Source organism: Spea bombifrons, chromosome 4, assembly GCF_027358695.1.
Source record: "Spea bombifrons isolate aSpeBom1 chromosome 4, aSpeBom1.2.pri, whole genome shotgun sequence".
Classification (NCBI taxonomy): Eukaryota; Metazoa; Chordata; class Amphibia; order Anura; family Pelobatidae; genus Spea; species Spea bombifrons.
The window spans coordinates 14,154,785-14,177,839 of NC_071090.1; the positions used below are offsets into that span (position 1 = coordinate 14,154,785).

The 23,055-nt window shown below is 38.2% G+C and overlaps 1 protein-coding gene across 1 annotated transcript; it reads left to right on the forward strand.

The window, feature by feature from the left end:
* Positions 1–536: 536 nt before the first annotated feature.
* On the forward strand, positions 537–22,570 carry HSPA9 (heat shock protein family A (Hsp70) member 9). The gene is made up of 17 exons (XM_053465374.1): positions 537–760; positions 2,318–2,373; positions 3,344–3,431; positions 4,929–5,110; positions 11,633–11,757; positions 12,159–12,232; positions 12,764–12,870; positions 13,459–13,621; positions 14,966–15,058; positions 15,438–15,647; positions 15,868–16,095; positions 16,290–16,394; positions 16,770–16,887; positions 18,171–18,265; positions 20,167–20,259; positions 21,586–21,726; positions 22,118–22,570. The coding sequence occupies exons 1-17, from the start codon at positions 674–676 to the stop codon at positions 22,184–22,186; spliced, it is 2,034 nt and encodes a 677-aa protein (XP_053321349.1). The 5' UTR covers positions 537–673; the 3' UTR covers positions 22,187–22,570.
* Positions 22,571–23,055: the final 485 nt, after the last annotated feature.

Consider the following 23,055-nt stretch of genomic DNA (forward strand, 5'->3'; position numbering starts at 1 on the left):
AATGCACATCAATATAATAGGTAGCCATGTTAAAGTCGAGTCCTACAGAGTTTTTATCAGAAATTATACTACAATCTTACTACCAAAACAATGTTTTCGTTAGTTTCGTCTCAATAATCAATGTGTAATTCGCAGCCCACAATGATTTTGTTGGGGGGGGGGTTGCACTGAAAATATTTAGTTCAATCAAAAAAAAATGAAAAAAGATGCAATGACTGACACAACTCTGATGTAACCACGCTGCAACAGTCGCACTTCCTATGCTCGCTGACCTTGGAAAGAATGCCCGAGTTAGGACCTGATTCAGCTGCCTACAATATGCCCGTTCCAAAATAACATACAGAAAGCACATCGGTGTAAAAATATTTGAAAATATGACATTGTTTAGGTGTGACTGTGTATGTTGAATATATTAAACGTTCCTACAAATTAATTTTTAGCGGTTTAATATATTAATTATTTGACATACAGTCAGGCATATCATGGAAAACACGAGAAGGACGAGCTTAGCAAGGTAAAAAAGGTCAATGCTTTGAACTCTGTAGTCCCACCCACGTGGTTTGGAGAGTTCTAGAAGTGACAGCGTGAAAAGCGGTCTTTATTGATTTGCTTCTTTTGGACGCAGAAGTCATTCTTATTCCCAGTCTAAGCGGCCGACTGAATCTACTGCATCATGCTGAACGCTAGCAAAACAGCAGCTCGGCTTCTCTCTTACGCTGCACGAAGCGATGGTCGCAGCAGGTTTTCCTGTGTTGGAAAGGTAAAAAAAAAAAAAAAATGAAGCGTTGCGTATTGTTGTTCATGTCATTAAGTGCCATAGTTTCCCCACGGAAAGCTGTAATATAAAATGGTCTCCGTTATTCTGGCAGATTTTTATTTTATCTCAGGCTGTTGGGGAAATACTTGGTTCTGGTCTCGTGGTTGTTCTACAGGAGTGATGTTACACGGTTCAAGGTTGTTCCAATCACATTATATATACGCTATATCATTTGTATAAAGTACAATCAATTTAAGGAACTGGAATGCTCTGTCTTGGTCAGATGGCTGTAATGTCTCTCAATATGTAACATCTTCTTGAAAGCTGCGCAGACTTACTATAATAAATGGTGTCAGGCTTGCCAAGTATAATATATGGCACATGCGGAGTTGGTATGTGGCTGGGGTTTTTTTTTTTTTTTTTTTTATCCCTGATATAAGAAGGTATGTTTTTGTATATGAAGATGGGTTATGTATGCAGAGCACTCCTGGTGTTAGAACATGTGTTATATCATCTAGGTGGGTGAAGTCAGTTCCCTGCATTCATAAAACGATGCGAAATACTGCATTCTGCCTGTTGAGGCTAATTCTCTGTACTTGGTGATTAGTCTTGTTGAAAAGTATGTGAAATAGTCACTGACTGAGGATTTTTTTTTTTTTGCTTGTCTCCAGGTAAGGTTTTAGTTTCTAACAACCTTGTGTTTACTGGATAGTCCTGGCAGCTGTATCTATGGTCTTTGTTGGCTGACCCTTCCTATAGATGTAAAATTTGGACATTTTAGCAGCATTTATGGTGATTGGGCCCTTTGCGTGTGAAAAACGAGGGGGTTCTTATTCTCATGTTTTTTTACCAATAACTACTCAAAGTAGCAACATTTTAGTGAGTGTTGTATGCTTGTATTTTCACATGTAAAAGTACGGCATTTTTCTCTCCTAGGGATGTGGCTAAGGGACAGGCCTTTACAGAGGCTGTAACCTTGTGACCTATCGATAACCATTTCTATATTGATTAAGGCCTTTTAGATTTTTTTTTTTTAATACTCATGTCTGTTTATATACACATTAATGGGTCTGCACAACAATTTTTCTTCCCAAACATTCTAAGCTGCTAGGAAAAGAGGGAATTAAGGGCAGCTGAAGGTTTTGGTCCCAAAGAAGGGCATTTGGGAGGTATGTTACCGTGCACCCTGTGCCCAATGGCAGATTCATTAGTTCAGGGTTCTTTATGGGATGAGGGGGTTTTGACAGGTGGGTGAGTTGTTTATAGCTATATCTAAAACAGTTTTTAACAAAGAAAAAAAAATACTAAAGCCTATAGAAAAGAAATGAAAAGCACACTGTAAATATTTGTCCCTTTTTATGGTAGTATATTCTCCCACCTCACAAATGTACCGTAATATCACAAAACCAAAGCATCATTAGGGGAAACATCTCCCAGCGGTGGACCCTGGTACAATTGACAGTTGGCACTAACAAATAACAACAATAATTGTATTGATTTTGTGTACTAGAAGGCAGCAATAGCATTGTTTTAATTCTAATGCATCATTTCATATTTTAGGGTCAGTACAGTGGTGTTCGTCAGATTCTTGGAACAATGTCTAAACGTGACTATGCGTAAGTATTTTAGCTTTGTGTGTTTGGTTTTTTTGTTGACGTGGTCTAAATGTGTAACATCTGTATAGAGTGGCTTTGAGTTGTGACAACTACTGCAGTTGGTCCTAGCATGTCAAATTTGGGGGGGGGAACGGTGAAAATTGGAGTCTGGGGGAAAAAAAATATTTATACCTTGTAGTAGCCATAATGTATCTATTCAACTTAGCCTGTCAATGATAATTTTGTGTAAGAAATGCTGTGTAAGCTGTTGGTGCTATTTAATTAAAAGATGATGATGTTTGCCCTAAAACTGACAAAATGAAAATCCTAGGGTCACTCTCCAAATTAGGACTTAAATAGTTGTTTACACCCAGAGCAAAATAAGACACTTTATGTACATGTAACACTAAAATGTTGTACTTATTTTTTGTTATTTAATGTTCATCCAAAATAATGTCTGGCGCCTTTGAATGCGCTTATAAAAGAATAAATCCATAACTGTTAAGAACTCAGAAGATTTCTGGAACAAGAGAAAATAATTTAGCTACTTCTAAATCCTGAAAATCAAATTGAGGCCCCATCTAAGGGATCTTAAGCCATTTGATTAAATGTGTTGGAAGCCACATGCAAAGTAAGAAATGTATTTAGTTGTACATTTAGTTGTTAACTTAAAGGTCGGTCAACAAAGAGTATAATCTTGGCGGAATTATAGACTGTACTTTTTTTTGGTCCCCTTAAAATGACAATAGAAACATAAGATTTAATGGCGAATAATCAAACTTTTCTGCCCATTTTTCTTTATTTAGAGACTCAAACCTTGCATCGGTCCTTGGTCTCATCTTACAGTCAGGATAGCTGTGTGCCTGCATGTTTAAATTCCCTTCTGTGTTAACAATCTTCAAATAAAGAGAGTCCTGCAAAAGCAACAATCCTTTTAATAATGTAAATATTTTGGCACAAGACACATGCAGTTTTAATTTTCTTTTCTCAGCTCTGAAGCAATTAAAGGAGCAGTTATTGGTATTGATCTGGGAACAACAAACTCTTGTGTTGCTGTTATGGAAGGAAAACAAGCAAAGGTATGGCGGACGTTTGTCTTTTGACATCAGTCTTAAGACCCACAGTCTTTATCAAGCAAGCACTAGAAATGGGTTAGAATATATAATATGTATATGACAAAGGATGCCATGGTTCATTAAAAAAAGTCTAATGATCACAGCTTACATTTTGCTAAACTAATCCTTGACCTGTCTTATCATGGTAACTATATTGCCTAGTTTAAAGGACCGTTTCCACCCAACTTTCAATGGACTCAAACTCCTTTGACACCAGCGTTCTCTCAGGCGACATATGATTTGTAGTCCTCGGGTGCTATTTCTGACCCTCGATATTGTGATAGTGCCATTTGACTCCAAGTTCAGCATCTATGAAAACTTAGCAAATGAAAGTGTCACATCTAAAATCAGTAATGTGATTAAAAATGTAGGGCTGCAACAACGAATTGAGAATCAATAATGAAAATCATTGCCAATGAATTTCATTATTGATTAGTTGAATCGATTTTATAGACTATAAAATGAGGGGTTTTTTCAGGAAAAATATCCCTCGTCTTATAATCTGACCTCGAATAGAGGTTGGATAATAACACTAAGATCCAGATCCCCCGCAATGCGCACAGACATACTCCGCTACTGTCCTCCACTTCTGCCGGGGCTCATATGATGGAGCACCACCGTGACTTATCCTTCCGGTGCTCCACCATAGAAGCCCCGGCGGAGGTTGTCTGCGCGCATTGCTCAGCGTTCGCTGGCTGCTAGAGAGGTGGAACCCTTGCACCGCTGCAGGGGACGTCTGTGTAATGTGCGCAGACAACCTCAGCTAATGCTGGGGCTTCCATGCTGGAGCACAGGCGTCACATGACCTTCCAGTGTTAAGTCATTGCTGCTGGCCGGCACTTTCGATGGAGCTTCTGAGGTTTGTGTGTGCGGATCGCGCATTCGTTTACCGGCAGACTAGACAGCAGAGGGGCATATCTGGGGGGTTATATGGGAAATATGTGATATAGGGGGGCAGAGGTCTATATCTGGGAAGGGTGGAGTGGCATATCTAGGTGTATAAGGCATACAGGGGGGGGGCAAGTTGAGAAATAAAAACAAAAAATGCCTTTTTCTCAGGTTTTTTTTTTTGTTTTTTATTCTGTTTTTTTATTTTTAACGTCCAGTTTGTTCATTAATGTAAATTTTTCGTGTATTTAAGATTTAAACGATTAATCTGATAAAAAAAGAAATCGGAAAAATAATCGTTCAACTTATCGATTATGAAAATAATCGTTAGTTGCAGCCCTAGCAAAATGCTGATGCATGCATTATCTTAAGGAGCAGTCGCACCAATCTGCTGCTGCCAGAGAGACTGTAGGTTAACAAGAGGAGCATTAAGTCAAGCTCCCAAGAGGAATATTTACGGGCACCCTGAGAAGTGGTTATGATGGTTGCTCCCATATAGTATGGGGATGTAGTAAATTTACTGTTGCCAAAACTGACATTCGCTCTAACTATTCCTATTTCCCTTTTCATCAGGTTCTTGAAAACGCTGAAGGTGCTAGAACCACTCCTTCAGTTGTAGCCTTTTCAGCTGATGGTGAACGATTAGTGGGGATGCCAGCTAAACGCCAAGCTGTTACTAATCCCAACAATACGTTTTATGCAACAAAACGTCTTATCGGCAGGCGATATGATGATTCTGAAGTTCAAAAAGATACGTAAGTTGATTTTATTTTACCACTTAATAGGTTAGTAAGCCATCGAATGCTGTCTTTTTCCTCGTCACAGTACTTCCTAAAAATGTTTGGTTTTATTTTTATTATAAATCTTTGTACCCCTTAAAGACTATTTTATTGCTATGTACCCCAGCTGCCTTTTTGTCTCTTACAATCACAGTGAGGCAGTGATCACTGCCAAGGTCGACATTCGTGGACTCTGCTCTTGGCGAGGTTCATATGATCGGCTTGAGTAACCACATACATGGAAGTGGCTGGTATTGGCTGTTACTGATGGCCTACCTGTGCCTCTGGGCAGACAGCAGCAGCAGTTCTGCAGCTGATCATTGCTGCAATTAACAGCGATTGATGACAGCTGCAGAAGATGTAATATTTCCTTTGTCTAGTTTTTCAGTGATGCGGTAATGTCCTCCATTATTAACCCCTTAAGGACAATAGTGGTTATTACTCGTAGTATATTGTGGGACAATGGCTATTTTAACATTTTTCAGTGTTGCTGTTTAGCTGTGATTTTCTTCTCTCATTTTGTGCTCCCACACATATGTATTTTTTTTTCAGGGCAAACAGGGCTTTCTTTAGATACCGTAAATTTTATCATATCTAATTTACTATAAAAAAAGATAAAATATGGGGATTTTTTTGTTAAATTACTTTTTCTCACTTTTTAAACAAAACTTTTACTCATCTGCAAAAACTAATGAAAAAACCTGCTAAATAGATTCTACTATTTGTCCTGAGTTTAGAAATACCCAATGTTTTTTGCTTTTTTCTGCACGTTATGGGGCAATAAGTACAGGTAGCGTTTTGCTATTTCAAAACCTTTTTTCCCAAATCTGGTAATTCCCCCCCCCCCCATGTGCCATTTCGGGTATCCTTTAAGCCAGCCAATGCAATTTACCCCATCAAATCATATATTTTTAAAAACTAGACGCCCCAAGGTATTTGAAATGCTGGTATTTTAACCCTTTCCATGCACTAATTTTACCACCAGCCTTTGTGAAACTTTATGGTAGTACATTTTTTTTTTTCTTTTTTTTTTTTTTTTTTTCCCACACATGTTGTACTTCAGGTATAAATTTATCACTCCTGGTATATGTCCCTGTCAAACACCCCAATATGTGTTCAGTCACATCTCCTGAGCGCAGTGATGTATATGTATTACGAACCAGTGTATTTTAACCCCTTAATGACAATTGATGGTCCGGGCACGTCACCCGACTAACTAATTGACGTGCCAGGACCGGTATGACTTTAAACGGGTGCAGAAAGCGATATACGTTCGGTTTCTACACCCAAACGGTGTTGCTGTAATACCTCAACGCTGCAATCGGCACTAGGGGCCGTGTATAGTGGCGGACGCCCGTTTTAAAAGTGTTTAGGAGGCGATCAACGATTACCTCCTAAACTTCAATGGTGTTGCTCAAATGCCTCAATCAGGAGGCATTCAGCAACACCAAACACTCACCCCAGGACTCACCCCAGGACGCACTGTGACCGCCGTGGCAAAAAAAAAAACACAATGAAATTGTGACAGCGACATACCAGGAGCTGTAAATTTATACCTAAAGTAGGTGTGTGGGGGAAAAATACACACAAAAAATACTACTGCAAACTTTGAAAAAATGCTGGTGGTAAAATGTGTGCATGCAAAGGGGTGTCTAGTTTTAAAAAATATATGGTTTTATAGGGCAAACTGAAACGGCCGGGCTCAAAGATGTACCAAATAGAGCATGGGCAGTGGATCACCAAATGCCAAACAGCCAGGCAAAATCATTCATGTGAGGGTATCGCTGTGCTCAGGAGATGTTGCTGAACGCGTATTGGGCTGTTTTATGATAGTGACATATAGGGCTGAAACAACGAGTCGATAATAATCAATTATGAAAATCGTTGACAACGATTTTCATAATCTATTAGTTGAATCTTTTTATTGATTTATAAAAGTTTTTCAGAGTAAATGCTCTGAAAAACTCCCTTCCTTCTACAATCCGATCTCAAATAGAGATCGGATTATAACACTAGAATCCAGAACACCCGCAAAGCTGCAGAAGACCTGGATTCTCTCTGCCACCCGGTGAGGGTCTGTGCAAAATGCGCAGACATCCTCCGCTCCTCCCCTCCCCTCCACTTCTGCTTCTCCCCTCCTCTGGGGCTTCTATTACTGAACCCGGCGTCACGTGACCTTCCGGTGCGGCTTCCATCATGGAAGCCCCAACGGAAACGGAAGGGGAGAAGCGGCTGTCTGCGCGCATCGCACAGACCCTTACCGGCTGCCACAGAGGATCCAGGTCCCGTGCAGCACTGCAGGGGATTTGGATTTTAGTGCGCAACCTCCGCTACTTCCCTTCACTTCTACCTGCCCCACCAGGGGTTAATATAGCAACAGAAGAAAAACGGAGCGAGTAAGGTAAGCCTGGACTATTATCTTTAATTTTTATGCTTATTTGCCCTTTGTTTCTTTTGTTGATATATTAATCCCTGGTGGGCTGGTAGGATTTTTTTCGGGATCTATCAATTGTCTGTGCATTCTTTAATTTGTGTTTATTTTTTGCTTGCTGTAATATGATTTGTTTGTATTGTCCATATATTTATATATATTGTGTATTTATTTTTTTTGTCTATTTATTAAAGCATATATTTTATGCCTATTTTAGCGCTGTCAGTTTTTCAGGGGGGCACAGTGGCATAAAGGGGCTATGAGGCATATCAGAGGGCACAGTGGGATATCGTAGGTGTAAGGCATATCAGGGGGCATGGTGGCATATAGGGGGGTATAAGGCATATCGGGGCATGGTGGCATATTGAGGTAAAGGGCATATCAGTGACATGGGTTTAAAGGCATATTGGGGCACGCTGGCATATCAGGGGGGCACAGTGGCATATCAGGGTGCACAGTGGCATGTCAGTGGCATATAGGAGGTATAAGGCATATTGGGGGGGCACAGTGGCATCTCTGGAACATAGGAGGTATAAGGCATATATATGGGGCAGAGTTGCAAGCTGGGAGTGAGATGTGCACTGGGGGGGCAGGTTGGCAAATAGAAAATCTAAACGAGGCATTTTTTCTCAGTTTTTATTAAATATGAAAAATAGTTTACATTAATATTTACTAGTAAAACTTTTTGGTACTAAAACTTAGAGAAATAGTGTGTTTGGGTTCCTTTAAAATATAGCTTTATTATTATGTCAGTGTTAATGACGCATCTTAATGTAAATTATGCGTTTTTATTTTAAAGGAAAAATTAGCATATTGTTTTTTTATCCGATATAATCGGCCAACTAATCGATTATGAAAATATCATTGCAGCCCTAGTGACATATACCAGAACCTGTTAATTCATACCTGAAGTAAAATGTCTGTGTGGGGGGGGGGGGGATGCAAAAAAAATTACACCACAAAGTTTGACAAAGACTGGTGGTAGAATTAGTGCATGGAAAGAGTTAAAATACTAGCATTTGAAATACCCTGGGGTGTCTAGTTTTCAAAAATATGATTTGATGGGGGTAAATTGCATTGGCCGGCTTTAAAGATGCCCGAAATGGCACATGGTGGGAAGAATTACCAGATTTGGAAAAAATGGTTTTGAAATAGAAAAACGCTACCTGTACTTATTGCCCTATAACTTGCAGAAAAAAAGCAAAAAAACATTGGGTATTTCTAAACTCAGGACAAATAGTAGAATCTATTTAGCAGTTTTTTTCATTACCTTTTATAGATGAGTAAAAGATTTTTCAACTAAAAGTTTGAAAGTAATTTTTTTTAATAGTGAATAATATGATACAATCAAAACTGTCGTCTAAAGAAAGCCCTTGTCCTGAAAAACAATATATAACTTGTGTGGGTTTAGTAAACGGGAAAGGAGCACAGAAATGTTATAATTGCCGTTGTCACGAAGAGTACAAAAAAATCAGCCTTTGTCACAAAGGGGTTAAAAGCATCAGTGAGGTGTTAGGGTTTACAGATATAACTTGGTGCATAGTGCATTTACTTAGCATATCCCACTTTAATCACCATGTACATTTTGAGGTTAACACAAGATAAATTTCATGCAACACTAATCACTTTCAGGTCCTTTCTAGATCTTCTTGGGCGTTTTCTCACTAACCAAAATTGACACCTTTTTGACCAGATCTTGCTTAATTTCTGACCTGATGGCCACTTAAGTATTAAAAGCTTCTTCGACCCCTTTGCGACCAATGATCTACGAGGTGCATCTTGAAAAGTGATAACATGTAAAACTATCGGGAGATGTCACAATCAGGGGAACCTCAACAAAACTTAAAAGAAAAAGTTCAAAGATGTCCCAAATAGGACATGGGGGCAAGGTGACCAGATGGTAACATTCTAAACTGAAAAATGCACCCCTCCCAAATATGGCCTTTTAACCCTCAAACAACCATGCAAACCTATTCATGGGTTGTATTGCTGTACTCTGGAGATATTGTCGAACACATAGGCTGGTGGTGTTTGACAGTGCCACATACAGGAGCTAAAAAAATCACACCTGAAATGCAATGTGTTATAACACACACACGATGACTGTTACAACTTTGACAAAAGTTGGTGGTAAGAGTTAAAATATATATATATATATATATATATATATATATATATATATATATATATATATATATATATATATATATATATATATATATATTAGGGCTGCAACTAACGATTATTTTAATAATCGATTAGTTGGCCGATTATTTTTTCGATTAATCGGATAAAAAAAAATGAATGTAAATTTTTCATTTATTTAAAATAATTTACTAAACGATGTTAAATACAAACAGCAGAATAAAAAACTTTGATAATACATTTCTTGTCTTTATTTCCCAACCAGCCCCCCAATATATGCACATTTGAGCCCAGGCTTGCTACGCTGCCTCCCAGACATGCCACGCTGCCTCCCACATCTGCCACTCCACGCTGCCTCCCACATCTGCCACTCCACTCTACCCCCCACATGCCACTGTGCCTGATACGCCTTATACCCCCTGAAACACCACTCCATCCTCCCCAGACATGCCACCCTGCCCTCCTGCCTCCCACATCTGCCACTCCACAATGCCTCCCACATCTGCCACGCTGCCTCCCACATCTGCCACTCCACGCTGCCTCCCACATCTGCCACTGTGCCTGATACGCCTTATATCCCCACTCCATCCTCCCCAGACATGCCACTCTACCCCAGATATGCCTTATACACCCTGATACACCACTCCGTCCTCCCCAGACATGCCACACTGCCCTCCCCACATATGCCTTATATACTGTATATGCCTTATACCCCCAGATATGTCACTTCACTGCCCCCAGGATTTAGATTCCCCTAAATTAACCCTAAACTCCCCATTAACCATAACTGCCCCTAAATTAACCCTTAACACCCCCTTAACCACAGCATCCCCTAAATTAACCCTAAAGACCCCATCAACCACAACATCCCCTAAATTAACCCTAAACACACCATTAACCACAACTGCCTCAAATTAACCCCAAACACCCCATTAACCACAGCTGCTCCTAAATTAACCCTAAACACCCTATTAACATAACTGCCCCTAAATTAACCCTAAACACCCAATTAACCATAACTGCCCCTAAATTAACCCCCACCTCCCCTAACTTTCAGTAGCCCAAATATAGATATATAGATATATAGATATATATATATATAGATATATATATAGATAGATGGACAGTTAGATGAGTGTCACAGCCATGTGGTTCTGGCCTGGAGAAGGAAGGGGCGGGGCCAGTTGTCACAGTGATTACAGGGAGGGGGAGTAAGTAGGAGCTGCTGCTGTGAGACGGTGAGTCAGACTAAACGGATTATATAATGAGGGGGATTTTTCAGAGCTAATTTTTTCAACTAATCGATAATGAAATTCGTTGCCAACGAATTTCATTATCGATTATTATCGATTTTATCGATTAGTTGTTGCAGCCCTAATATATATATATATATATATATATATATATATATATATATATATATATATATATATATATATATATATATATATATATATATATATATATATAATTTATTTATATTTAGGAAATTAGAAGATCGAAGCAATGGTATCTAAAGAAAGCCCTTCTAAAAAAAAAAGATATAGCCTGTGCAGGTTCACTTAGTGAGAGAGAAGAAAATTACAGCTAAATATGAGCACTGCACGAAGGGTACAAAAACTAATCCTTAAGGCATAAATGATTCTTTGGTAGCAAGAGGAATGGAACATCAATATGTTATAATTCATTTTGAAATGTTGATTTGTGAATTGGAGTTTATGGTAGTTGCTTATTTGTTTGGTTCGTGGATACTTGGTATGTATAACTTCTTGCTTCAATTTTCATTTGTTTAAAACTTTTAAAATGCTGTAATTACTTTTTTAAAATCAACCATATTTTATTTGTATTTTGTAGTATGCAAGGTTAGTTATGCAGTTGGACTAGTGTGTGTAATTTTTTCTTTTTCTTCTGTACTCCACCAGTAAAAACGTTCCTTTCAAAATCGTGCGTGCCTCAAATGGAGATGCATGGTTGGAAGCCCATGGAAAACTATATTCTCCAAGTCAAATTGGAGCATTTGTATTGATAAAAATGAAAGAGACAGCAGGTTAGTACTTTTTTTTTTTTTTTTTTTTCTCTCTTTTCTATAAAGGGAATTATGGAAATACCTTCCAGCCATTTATTTGGATGAGTTCACTAGGTGCACAGTCACTGTGATTTTTCACGTTTTAGTCTGTTTAATTAGATATTGGTGGAATAATATTTCAGTATAAAATCATAGTTTGAATCTGCTGCACTTTCTGTTTACCACTAATTAGGTGATTTTTATTGTATTCTCTTGCACTTGAATTACCCAGATTTTGTGTGATCCTGCTACTAATTGCCTGAGGAAGGCAATCGGTAGTCATTGGACCACTTTTTTTTTCTTTTCTAGTGTCTAATTGTGAATCTTTACAATTTTGTTTAACATTCTGTACTAATGTGTGTTTCCTCTCTCCACTACCCCAGAAAGCTATTTGGGACATTCAGTCAAGAACGCAGTTATTACTGTACCTGCTTACTTCAATGACTCACAGAGACAGGTTAGGCATATGCCTTTTTTGAGGGGGGGGGGTGATATGGAGCATGTTTTTTATACTACTTTTCCATAATATGCAGAGCATCTCATCAAAAGGGAGCAGGATGTACTCTATTGTAATACATAAACAAGACTACATAATGTGGTGTATTTAGAGTGCTAAGAGTTCTAGCTCATCCAAAAGTTCCCCTCTACTTATTTGCTCATATGTAAAAATAAATGCAAATGTGGAAAACGGCAATCATTAAATCAATAAATGTAAACTTTATACTTTAGCGGTTTCTTTTTTAGCTCCCTCGTGCCTGGCACGTCTAGGAAATGCATACAGTTAATGACAATTGACGTTCCTGGCACATGATGGGGTTAGAGAATTAGTTTAGTGAATGATCTCGATAGGTCACATAACCTTCCAGTATCGCAGGTAACATAAATTAAACACCCATATTCTATGTACATAAATTATATTTACAATGTTCAAAAAGTATCAAAGGGATTTTTTTTTTTCAAACATTTCATTTCTTTCTTTGAATTGCAGGCGACAAAAGATGCTGGACAGATTTCTGGTCTTAATGTTCTGCGAGTGATCAATGAACCTACTGCTGCAGCTCTTGCATATGGTCTAGATAAATCTGATGATAAAGTGTGAGTAACCAGATTGACTTTAGAAACTTTAGCAAGCTTCACCCCTCAGTTTCTGAGTTTTTCTATGATTGTGATGATCTTTAACACTTCCACTCCCCTATTGACTTACTGGTATATGCTAAAAATAAATAAATGCAGCACTTTTCAGTACTCCAAAAATCTAAATTAGACTCAAGGAGAGTCTGCTTTAGAAAAGGAGGTACTCTGTGTACCACTGCCATTCCTGTCCTCTACCAAGACTTTGCATCGACAATTGTTTCATGGCATTTTGCACAAAGACCATTTTATTTATTTATATATAGATTTTAAATCTGATCTATTTTGTTAACTGATGGGGTGCTGCAAAAAAATCACATTATTGCGACAACTAACTTTGTTAGTGATTGCGTGTCCAAATGCTTTATATAAGCATGATTTTTTAGGCCTGTTTTAGGAGTTCAATATTCCAGTTACAAAGCCAGCATACTAAGTTCTATAAAAAAAGGTAAATTATAATTGAATCAACATATGGAAAAAAAGCTCCAAACCATTAGGTTTTGAAAACTATTCTATAAATGTTTTTAATATGGTTTCTTTTTTCTTTTTCAGTATTGCTGTTTACGACCTTGGTGGTGGAACATTTGACATTTCGATCTTGGAAATTCAAAAAGGTGTTTTTGAAGTAAAATCCACAAATGGAGACACTTTTCTAGGTGGTGAAGACTTTGACCAGGCATTACTACAGCACATTGTGAAACAATTTAAAAGAGAGGTTGGTTGAAAGAATAAAATTATACATTTATGTTTATAAAATACTTAGTTAATAGTTAAGTGCAACTGTATGTACACACACATTTATTTATATAATACATATATTTTATATTATCTTAAATTAAGTATGATAGTGGAAGAGTGATAGAAAACCCCTCCACTAAGAAATTGGTAATAGCAGGCATTATTAAACATTCATCTACATCCACCAGACAAGACATGCTTGTCTGGTGGATGTAGCGAAGTGTTTTCTTTTTGTATACACGGTGTGTGTTGCACACTCACCTGGTGACGGGTTGGCTGCCTGCTTTTGTTTAGTCCATGTTTTAGATACCCAAGTACATTAACTAGTGAATATTCTGGATCACTGAGCTTATGATCTGGTCTGACTGTTTCAGAATATTCCACCTAAGGCTCCCATGGGGCGAACTTGTGTGTGTAAATGCATATTGCCTGAGTCAATGTCTGTTGTATTGTAGTGCTAGATTCAGTGTGCATAGTGTTTTTTGTGTTTTTTTTTTTTTTTTTTTGTATATGTGTAGCCAGTGTGAGTGACTGTTGTTGCGTAGTGTTTTAAGAGTGTTTGTCAACCCCTGCTTTACAAAATGTTCTTTTTGTATAGGGTAAAACTCCGATCAGGAGAATTTTACCTTTCTCTTTTAATCCATGTACCTTTATTGGAGGAACATTTTCCTTGTTTAGGAAAATTAAACTACTCCGTTTGTAGAGCATCTTTGTCCCAAGACATAGTGTCACGGGAGAATTGCCTGAATCCACTATGCATAATACTGGAGGACTGTCACTGGCAGATTTTCTTTGAAGCAAGCACCGAGCTATCCTGCATATGTCATAGTTCAATTAATTAGAGGTCTTCAACAAAATATTGGTTATTTAAACTCATTTACATCCTCTGTCAATGCTTGCATCCAATTGTAGCTACAATTAGCAGGAGTGTCGCTGCTGCTGGCTGCCTGGGATGGGTAGACAAGCAGTGGCCAATTGGAGCTGTCAACATTGCTCTTGGCACTGATCACTTTAGTTTTGAGCATAAGAGAGAAATCACTTTGGAGTGTGTACATGATCCAATTTTAACCCTGCTATGTATTAAAATGAAAACAACTTAAGAGGAAGTTGTGATCTAGAAAATTTCAACTCTGCATGTTTATACACATTTTATGCAAAACTTAGTGATACATAGCTTCCGACAAATACACACATTATACATATATATATATACACACACACACAGCTATTTTGTGTATGTATATATGTAGAGAGATATGTGTGTATCTGTTCTTTTTGTGCTTTTCTTGATTACATATATTTCTTTTTCTTCAAATGTAAGACTGGGGTAGACCTGACTAAAGACAATATGGCTCTTCAGCGCGTCAGAGAAGCAGCTGAAAAAGCAAAATGTGAATTGTCGTCATCTGTGCAGGTATACACTTCTGCATTTAGTTGTCCGTACGCCCTAAAGGGACATGTCTCTAAAAAGTTTACATATATATTGTTCCTGCCTTGCTCACAGTGAGGGGGTTCATTTGAACTTAATCACTCTGACCAGATACGTTGTGATATTTAATGTATACTGTTTTAGACTATTAGAAAAGCTACCTGGAATTTTGCTACATGATGTACAGCAACAAAATATATAGTTTTGTTATCTAGAAGTATAAATGAGCCTAATCCTGTGTTGGATGCAGTGCTTGTGCCCACTATGCATCATCTTATTTGATAAACCTTTTAATGGTCTTGTGTTGTACCTTTTACTGTTGCTTTCTATTTTGCGCCGTTAATGTCCAGTTACTGTGTTTCAGACTGATATCAATCTGCCATACCTGACCATGGATGCATCAGGACCAAAGCATTTAAACATGAAATTAACTCGTTCCCAGTTTGAGGGAATTGTGTCTGATTTAATCAAAAGAACAATTTCACCTAGCCAGAAAGCTATGCAAGATGCAGAAGTGAGCAAGAGTGATATTGGAGAAGTTCTCCTTGTTGGTGGAATGACTCGAATGCCAAAGGTGACTTTTTTTTTATTTTTTTTTGCCCCCTTCCCCACCCCTTTTAAGGAGAGATGGTTAAGTTGCTTATCTTAAAACCTTTGCAGTTTTGTAAGATAAAATGTAATTTTCAAAAGAACTGGCATGTGAATTTGCATTTTTTTAGAATGTAGGTTGGTATAGATGTAGAACAAATTATGAGTTTCTGATTTTCATTACTTGGCAATCCTCTTTAATGTAGGTTCAACAAACTGTCCAAGACTTATTTGGTCGTGCACCAAGCAAAGCTGTAAACCCTGATGAAGCTGTTGCCATTGGAGCGGCTATTCAAGGTGGTGTGTTAGCAGGTGATGTTACAGACGTCTTGTTGTTGGATGTCACCCCATTGTCTCTTGGCATTGAAACATTAGGGGGTGTCTTCACAAAGCTGATCGGCAGAAACACAACTATACCAACTAAAAAAAGCCAGGTAATGCATTTTCTATTTTTTTCCCCCTGCAACTTTCAGCTTTTATGGCGTGGGCTTGCATAAATTGCCTAAACTCAAAATGTGTTGCATGTAACCTACTGTCTGGAAGCATCCACTAAGAATTGAGAAATATATTGCAGGGTTTCTTATAACTTTTTATTACTCAATTTACTTAACATTTTTTCTGTTTTAAGGTCTTCTCCACTGCTGCTGATGGACAGACTCAAGTGGAGATCAAAGTATGCCAGGGGGAGAGAGAAATGGCTAGTGACAACAAACTTCTTGGACAGTTTACACTGGTAAGCATATATGTTTAAAATGGACAGCTTGTTATTGCTGCTCAGTTTTGTCTTCAGTCTTGTTCTTAAAGTCAGAATTGGTCATTAGCTCTGAAATCCATTGTCACTTGACCTGAATGAATGAATTTCTCACTTGTTGCCGTGTGTAGTATTTCTTAAACCTTCAAAGCTACTACCTCTTGTATGCCTTTTCTTCCCCCTCCCCCAAATAAAATCTTGCTCACACACACCATGAGGCCATGTGTCCACACTTGTTCCACTTCTAGTTTGCTTTTGCTTTATGGAGTAGGTGTGATTAACTGTATGCAAGTAAAACTATTCTGCATACTACACTGTAAATGCTCATTCCCTTTCCCCTCCATTTTTTTTTTGTAGGTTGGCCTCCCTCCAGCACCCCGTGGTGTACCTCAGATTGAAGTTACATTTGATATTGATGCTAATGGAATAGTTCACGTTTCTGCAAAAGACAAAGGAACAGGCCGGGAGCAACAAAGTATGTTTGCATATGGATAATATTTGTATTAAGTTTTGAATTGGTAGAAGACTACTATTTTAAAGTAGCAGAAGGTGAAATTGACAAAGGAGCTCTTCAGGTAGATGAGACTACCTGTGCAGCCAGGGAAATTTTATTTTCTTAGCAAGCATATTTTGCTAGAGGAAGCCAGTTTATCTTCTGTATAAAGAGAGGAACATAATATGTGTTAACATGTTAATGCTGTCCATTTATCTATAGATTAAGCTTGGCCTTTCATTTAAACAAAAGTATGGTATTTTCCACGGTGCATACACTTCCCGGACATAAGGATAACACGTATTAACTCATTAAAGCCCTCATGACTTTCTATGTTGTCATAAAGAGGCATATCTTCTGGAAATGCCATTAACCCACCCCACGCCGGAAGTCTGGTATGAGACTACCATTTGTGTAGCAAGTGTCTCTAAAGTTAAAAGAAAAAGTGGAAATGTAGGCACCTCATACTATCGGTATGAGAAGCATCAGACATTAATGATAAACTTTGCTTATCTTTTACATTTTAAATTTTATATAGCAGCAGCAGCTGATAGGATGAATTTAAATATGCAAACAATAACAAACTGGTACAAAAGGAGAAAAAGGCCCTGCTTGTGCTTACAATCTCGTTGGTTGGGGGGGAAGTGAAGCAGTAGGAGAGTTGTCCAGCAAAAAGCGATTGAACAGGTGCAGCTATTGCCCAATTTCCACCTAAAACCATGGCAAACAAAGCATTATGCGTAGCTAGGCTGACAAGTGCCACAGAATATTATAACTACTATAAGTGTCTAAACACTATCCAAAGAATTTAAACCAATTCAAAAACAAGTACAAAGAAAATAATGCTGAACATTATCTACTACAATAAAGGATGCCACTAAATGCTCTCCTTTAGTGGCTATTTCCTGAACCACCTGTCTTCACTCTTAGACAGCTATGAAATATTAAAGACTTGTCAGCGGAAAATACCTTAAGGCCTTAATATAAACCTAGGATTCCTATAAAGGATACACCCGTGAGCATTCAAAAACTACAATTATATTACACAATATAACTAATATAGTGCAAGAATGCACCACCCAGAAGGCACATTAGTAGCTGGAAGCACTAGTGACATCTTGAGTATATGTTTTTGGTTTAATGTGTAAAATATTTTGGCCATCACTTGATGGCCAAAATTATCTCTCTAGAAAGGATCCTGATGTTAAATATTTCTTAAGCGACGGGGTATAGTGTTTTGTATCTGATCTAAAATATCTTTGTAGTTGTCATACAGTCTTCTGGTGGTCTGAGTAAAGATGACATAGAGAATATGGTGAAGAATGCAGAAAAATATGCAGAGGAAGACCGAAGGAGAAAGGTATGTGAATCTAATATGCAGTTTTAAATGCGTGCATCTTATGTTTGTGCTAAAATTAGGGCATATGAAAACAGGGCTGATGTGTAATCACAAGCAATCATACAATATACAGACAAAAGTATCGGGACACCTGACCATTACACCAATAGGGACTTCTATGACACTGCATTCTAAATACATAGACATTAAAATGTACTTGGTGCCACTTTGCAGCTGTAACAGCTTCCACTCTTCCAGCCATGTCTTTATGGACCTTGCTTTGGGCACAGTCATGTTGAACAGGAAAAGGGCCTTCCCCAAACTGGGCCCACAAAGTTGGAAGCTAACCCAGCCCCTAAAAAAAGAGCCCATACCATTATCCATCCTCCATCAAACTTTACAGTTGGCACAATGCAGTCAAGCAGATATATTCTTTTTAGTGAACAGAAGCAAGGAGAACGCTGTTTCCATTGCTAGAGTCCAGTGGTGGCGTGCTTTACATCACTTGATTTGACAGTTTGCATGGTACTTGGTGATGAGGTTGGCCATGGAAATATATTCCATGAAACTCCTGTCGCACAGTTTTTGTGCTGATGTGGATTCCACTCTGTGGCTGATTAGGGACAGCAGCAACTCAAAAACACTTCCACTTTCCAATAATATAACTTACAGTAGACTGTGGAATATATAGCAGAGGTGAAATTTCACAAACTGACTTATTGCAACGGTGGCATCCTATTACAGTACCGCTCTTTAGAACAACTTTTTTACAAGTTTGTAAATGCAGACTGCATTGGTAGGTGCTTGATTTTTATACACCTGTGGCAATGGGTCGGGATTCGATAATTAAGAGTCCCAATGTTTTTGTATTGTATGTACTCTAATGCATAATCTCTACAATTTTGTGTGTGCTGTTTTTCAAATGCATGGGGGAAATATGCAGAATGTTTCCAGATGTATTTGCCCCTTTCTCTAAATGCCCTGTACAAGATGCATTCAGCTGGCTCCTCCATGCAGGGTGCAATGCACATGTGTAATGTCTTTCCATTGGCTGTCTATCGGTGACTGGACATATCCCCATTGATTTCATTGGATGTACTTACTGCCACAAATACTACAGATGTTGCAGTGTGGCTGTGCCTTCGGTCAGCTGTGAGGTTTTTCTCCCCCCCCCTCTTCGTTAAGTATGCATAGATACTTTAATATGCATGATTCTATGCAAGGGATCTGTCCCTTTTTACAAACAAAGTAAACCAAAGAAGGCTTTATTAACTTCTTAACGCCCTGTGGCGTGTTGCTTAGTTAAGAGTACCAAGGGAATTATGCTAAATGACTAATTACTAATGTGGTGGATATGTGTTGCTTCATAAGGTTTTGTTTGGTTTTATACCCATCGAGACACTAGAATAAAGTGGCCTCAAATCTGTTTAAATCCAATAAGCTGTATGCAATCTGAGCCCATAAAAATAAAGTATATTGATGGTGCCTCTTACCGGTTGTGGGACACTACACATACACAAACAAAACAGAAAAACACTTAAACACTGGCACTCCTTCCAATAAGAGGCAAAATCTAAATGTTGAGAAAAAAGTTGATTGGTTTTATTTAAATACATCTTTTATATAAAATGCCAATCAAACTTTAATAACTCTAGTCAGTTGAACTTGCCGAATCAACAGCAAGAAAATTTGCTTTACCAAAGCTAGTTTCTCCTTATGGCAAGTATACCTAAATACCAATGCATACCATGCTTTACACAAAACCATGACGGTTATAAGCTGATAGACAAATTCTATGCTGGTAACGTGTGAAGGTTTTGTTGGTTATTTTTTAATAAAGAAACCCTTTGGTATCCCTTTCTGTGGTTGCATACAATGTCAATGTTTTTTCACTTTTATTTTTTTATTTTTTATTTTTTTAGGAACGCGTTGAAGCTGTAAACAATGCAGAAGGAATTATTCATGACACAGAGTCGAAGATGGAAGAATATAAGGATCAGCTACCTGCTGATGAGGTTAGAACTTGTGTTTCTAGATGTAAATTAGCGCCATCAAATTCCGTAGTGCTGTACAATGGGTAGACAGGACATACCAAGTGTAGTATGTAACATAACAAATTGACTAACAGAGACAACAGGTGAGGATGGCCCTGCTCAAACAAGCTTACAGTCTAGAGGGAGTTAGGGTGTATTACGCAACAGGTAAAAGTGCCATTGTAATGGATGGACCAACCACACTAGTAAAAGTATTGCAGGAGAGGGAGTAGGAAAGGTGAGCTAAAGTAAAATGGGGGGGCGTTAGTGTGCTATGTTGTAAGCATCCTTAAAGAAGTAGGTCTTGAGGGATTTTTTGACGGAATAAAGGCAGGGGGGGAGATGGATAGACTGGGGGAGGGCATTCCAGAGGATAGGGGCAGCCCTTGAGAAATCTTGTAAGCGGGCATGAGAGCTAGAAACCGGAGGAGAGGATAGAAGGAGATCATTGGATGAGCAGAGAGACCGGTTAGGAGTGTATTTAGAGATGAGAGAGGAGATGTAGGGAGGGGAACTGTTGTGAAGGGCTTTAAAAGTAAGAGTGAGGATTTTGAAATGAATCCTGAAGTGCACAGGCAGCCAGTGAAGAGACTGACAGAGGGGAGAGATGTTAGTAAAGCGATGTGAGAGGAAGATAAGTCTGGCAGCAGCGTTCATGGTGGATTGTAGAGGGGAGAGACTGTTAAGAGGGAGACCGGCTAAGACAGAGTTACAGTAGTCAAGACTGGAGATAATCAGGGCATGGACAAGAGCCTTGGTGGCATGCTGTGTTAGGAAGGGACGGATGCATGTATACATAATCTTCTAACTAATGCACCATTACAAACATTGAATGCAAGGGTCTATTCCCTGCCACTTATCGGGTGCCTGGAACAGTATATTGGTAGCAAGAATCTTTAGACCATGTGCCTTTTTATTTAAGGACTGTATGTTCAAAGTACTCTGTGTTTTTAATATGCTTTACTTTCCTGGACAGTCCCAGTAAACGGTTTTAATGTAAAAAAGCTGTAAAAGGTAGAGTTTGGAAACAGTGATGCTATTTGCTGTAAAAAGTTCTCAATTATGGACTTCAAGGAGAATTTCTTTCTCTCTCCCTACTCCCCTCCTGCTGTGGTGGCATGGTTATTTTGTAGGTAGGTTATAGTACAAGAAAAGGACTCCTCTTGCACAGGTGTTCTTGGTACTGTTTTTCACAAAACAAAACAAATGAGTGTTTGTGTGTGTATATATGTATATAATATGCTTTTGAAGAAGTTGCCCATACATTATAGCTGAGGCTTTCATTGTATATACTGTTTCATTTTATAGTGCAATAAGCTGAAGGAAGAAATCACCAAAGTAAAAGAACTCTTGGCTCGTAAAGACACAGAAACAGGAGAGAGCATCAGACAAGCATCTTCAAATCTCCAGCAAGCTTCTCTAAAACTCTTTGAAATGGCATATAAAAAGGTATAGTTTAAAAAACAAAAAAAAACTAATGTAAATTCATTAATCTCAAAAGCATGGATTAATGAGGGATGGCTGCATAATGCATTGGATTATGACATTCAGAGAAGGTATATTGCAAAGCTAGTAAAAACTCCATGTAGTTGGTAGGAGACAAACACAATTGTACAGTGTTACAAGTGTGTGCGTTTGGCAATAAGTCACTGGTAAGTATTTGCTTCAGCCTTCAATCATTCAAAATCGTGCTAGTGCAGACTTTATATTATGCAATATACAGGGCTACACTCCTTTCAACAGAGAGAGCCCCAGCATATGGTGTTGTATCCTGATTCTCAGCAGTCGTAATCATAAGTTACTTTTGAGTCGGTTCTAACAATTTCCTAATTTTTATCAGATGGCGTCTGACAGAGAAAGCTCTGGAAGTGGAGAACAAAAGCAAGATCAGAAAGAAGACAAGCAATAATAATAATAAAAAAAAATATTTAACATATTGTAAAAGATGCTTGGGAGCACAAGTCTATACTATTGCCCTGAGTAAAATAGGCAATGGCGATATTATACTGTGTTTTGGCAGTACTCTATGTAATTTCTGTGTTTGATTTAGCAGTACACACACTCTTCCATTATTGTTGGATGTTTGGAAAGGTTTTTTGTCCTCTGTAAAAATTGTTTGCTTATATTTTTTACTTTCTGAATGAATCGTATTCGTAAGCATTTTGCATTGCATAAAGGAGATGTGATAATTCCCAAAACGCTAAATTCTGATACACTGTTTTTATTGTCAAACATTAATGGTCTAATGGCAAGTACTTGTGTACCTGTTATACAAATAAACCCATACCCAACAGTATTGTTTCCATGTGTTTAGATGCGTTTTGGTTTGTTCTCGTAACAAAGTGCATATGCTTGAATGCTGCCTTGACTCAACCTTAATTTCGACGCTTTCCTCACTTACAAGAAATGTAAAACGCCAAAGAGGTCACCCCCTTTAGAAGTGAATTCTGTAGTCTAGTCCTTACTATCATTATTCATCAGCCTTTCACAGTGACTTAGACTGCTTTTACTTGATGGAATTTAGGCTTTTTCAACCATGAACCATCTGGCCTGCCCACATCTACTAGACTAGGCTGATACAGTAGTTTTTTTTTAAAATTTCTTGTTTAGCAATCATAATGTTTTGGAGCATTGCATGTCCCAGTTGTGGTAGATAACCTGAAAAAATTCACAACTTAAAACTGCAGTAACTTTAGTGATGCAGGTTGTACTGCAGCAACAAAGCAAACTATACTAGCGCCATATATGAACAGCCGGTTAGCTGGCTGGGCCCTTGTG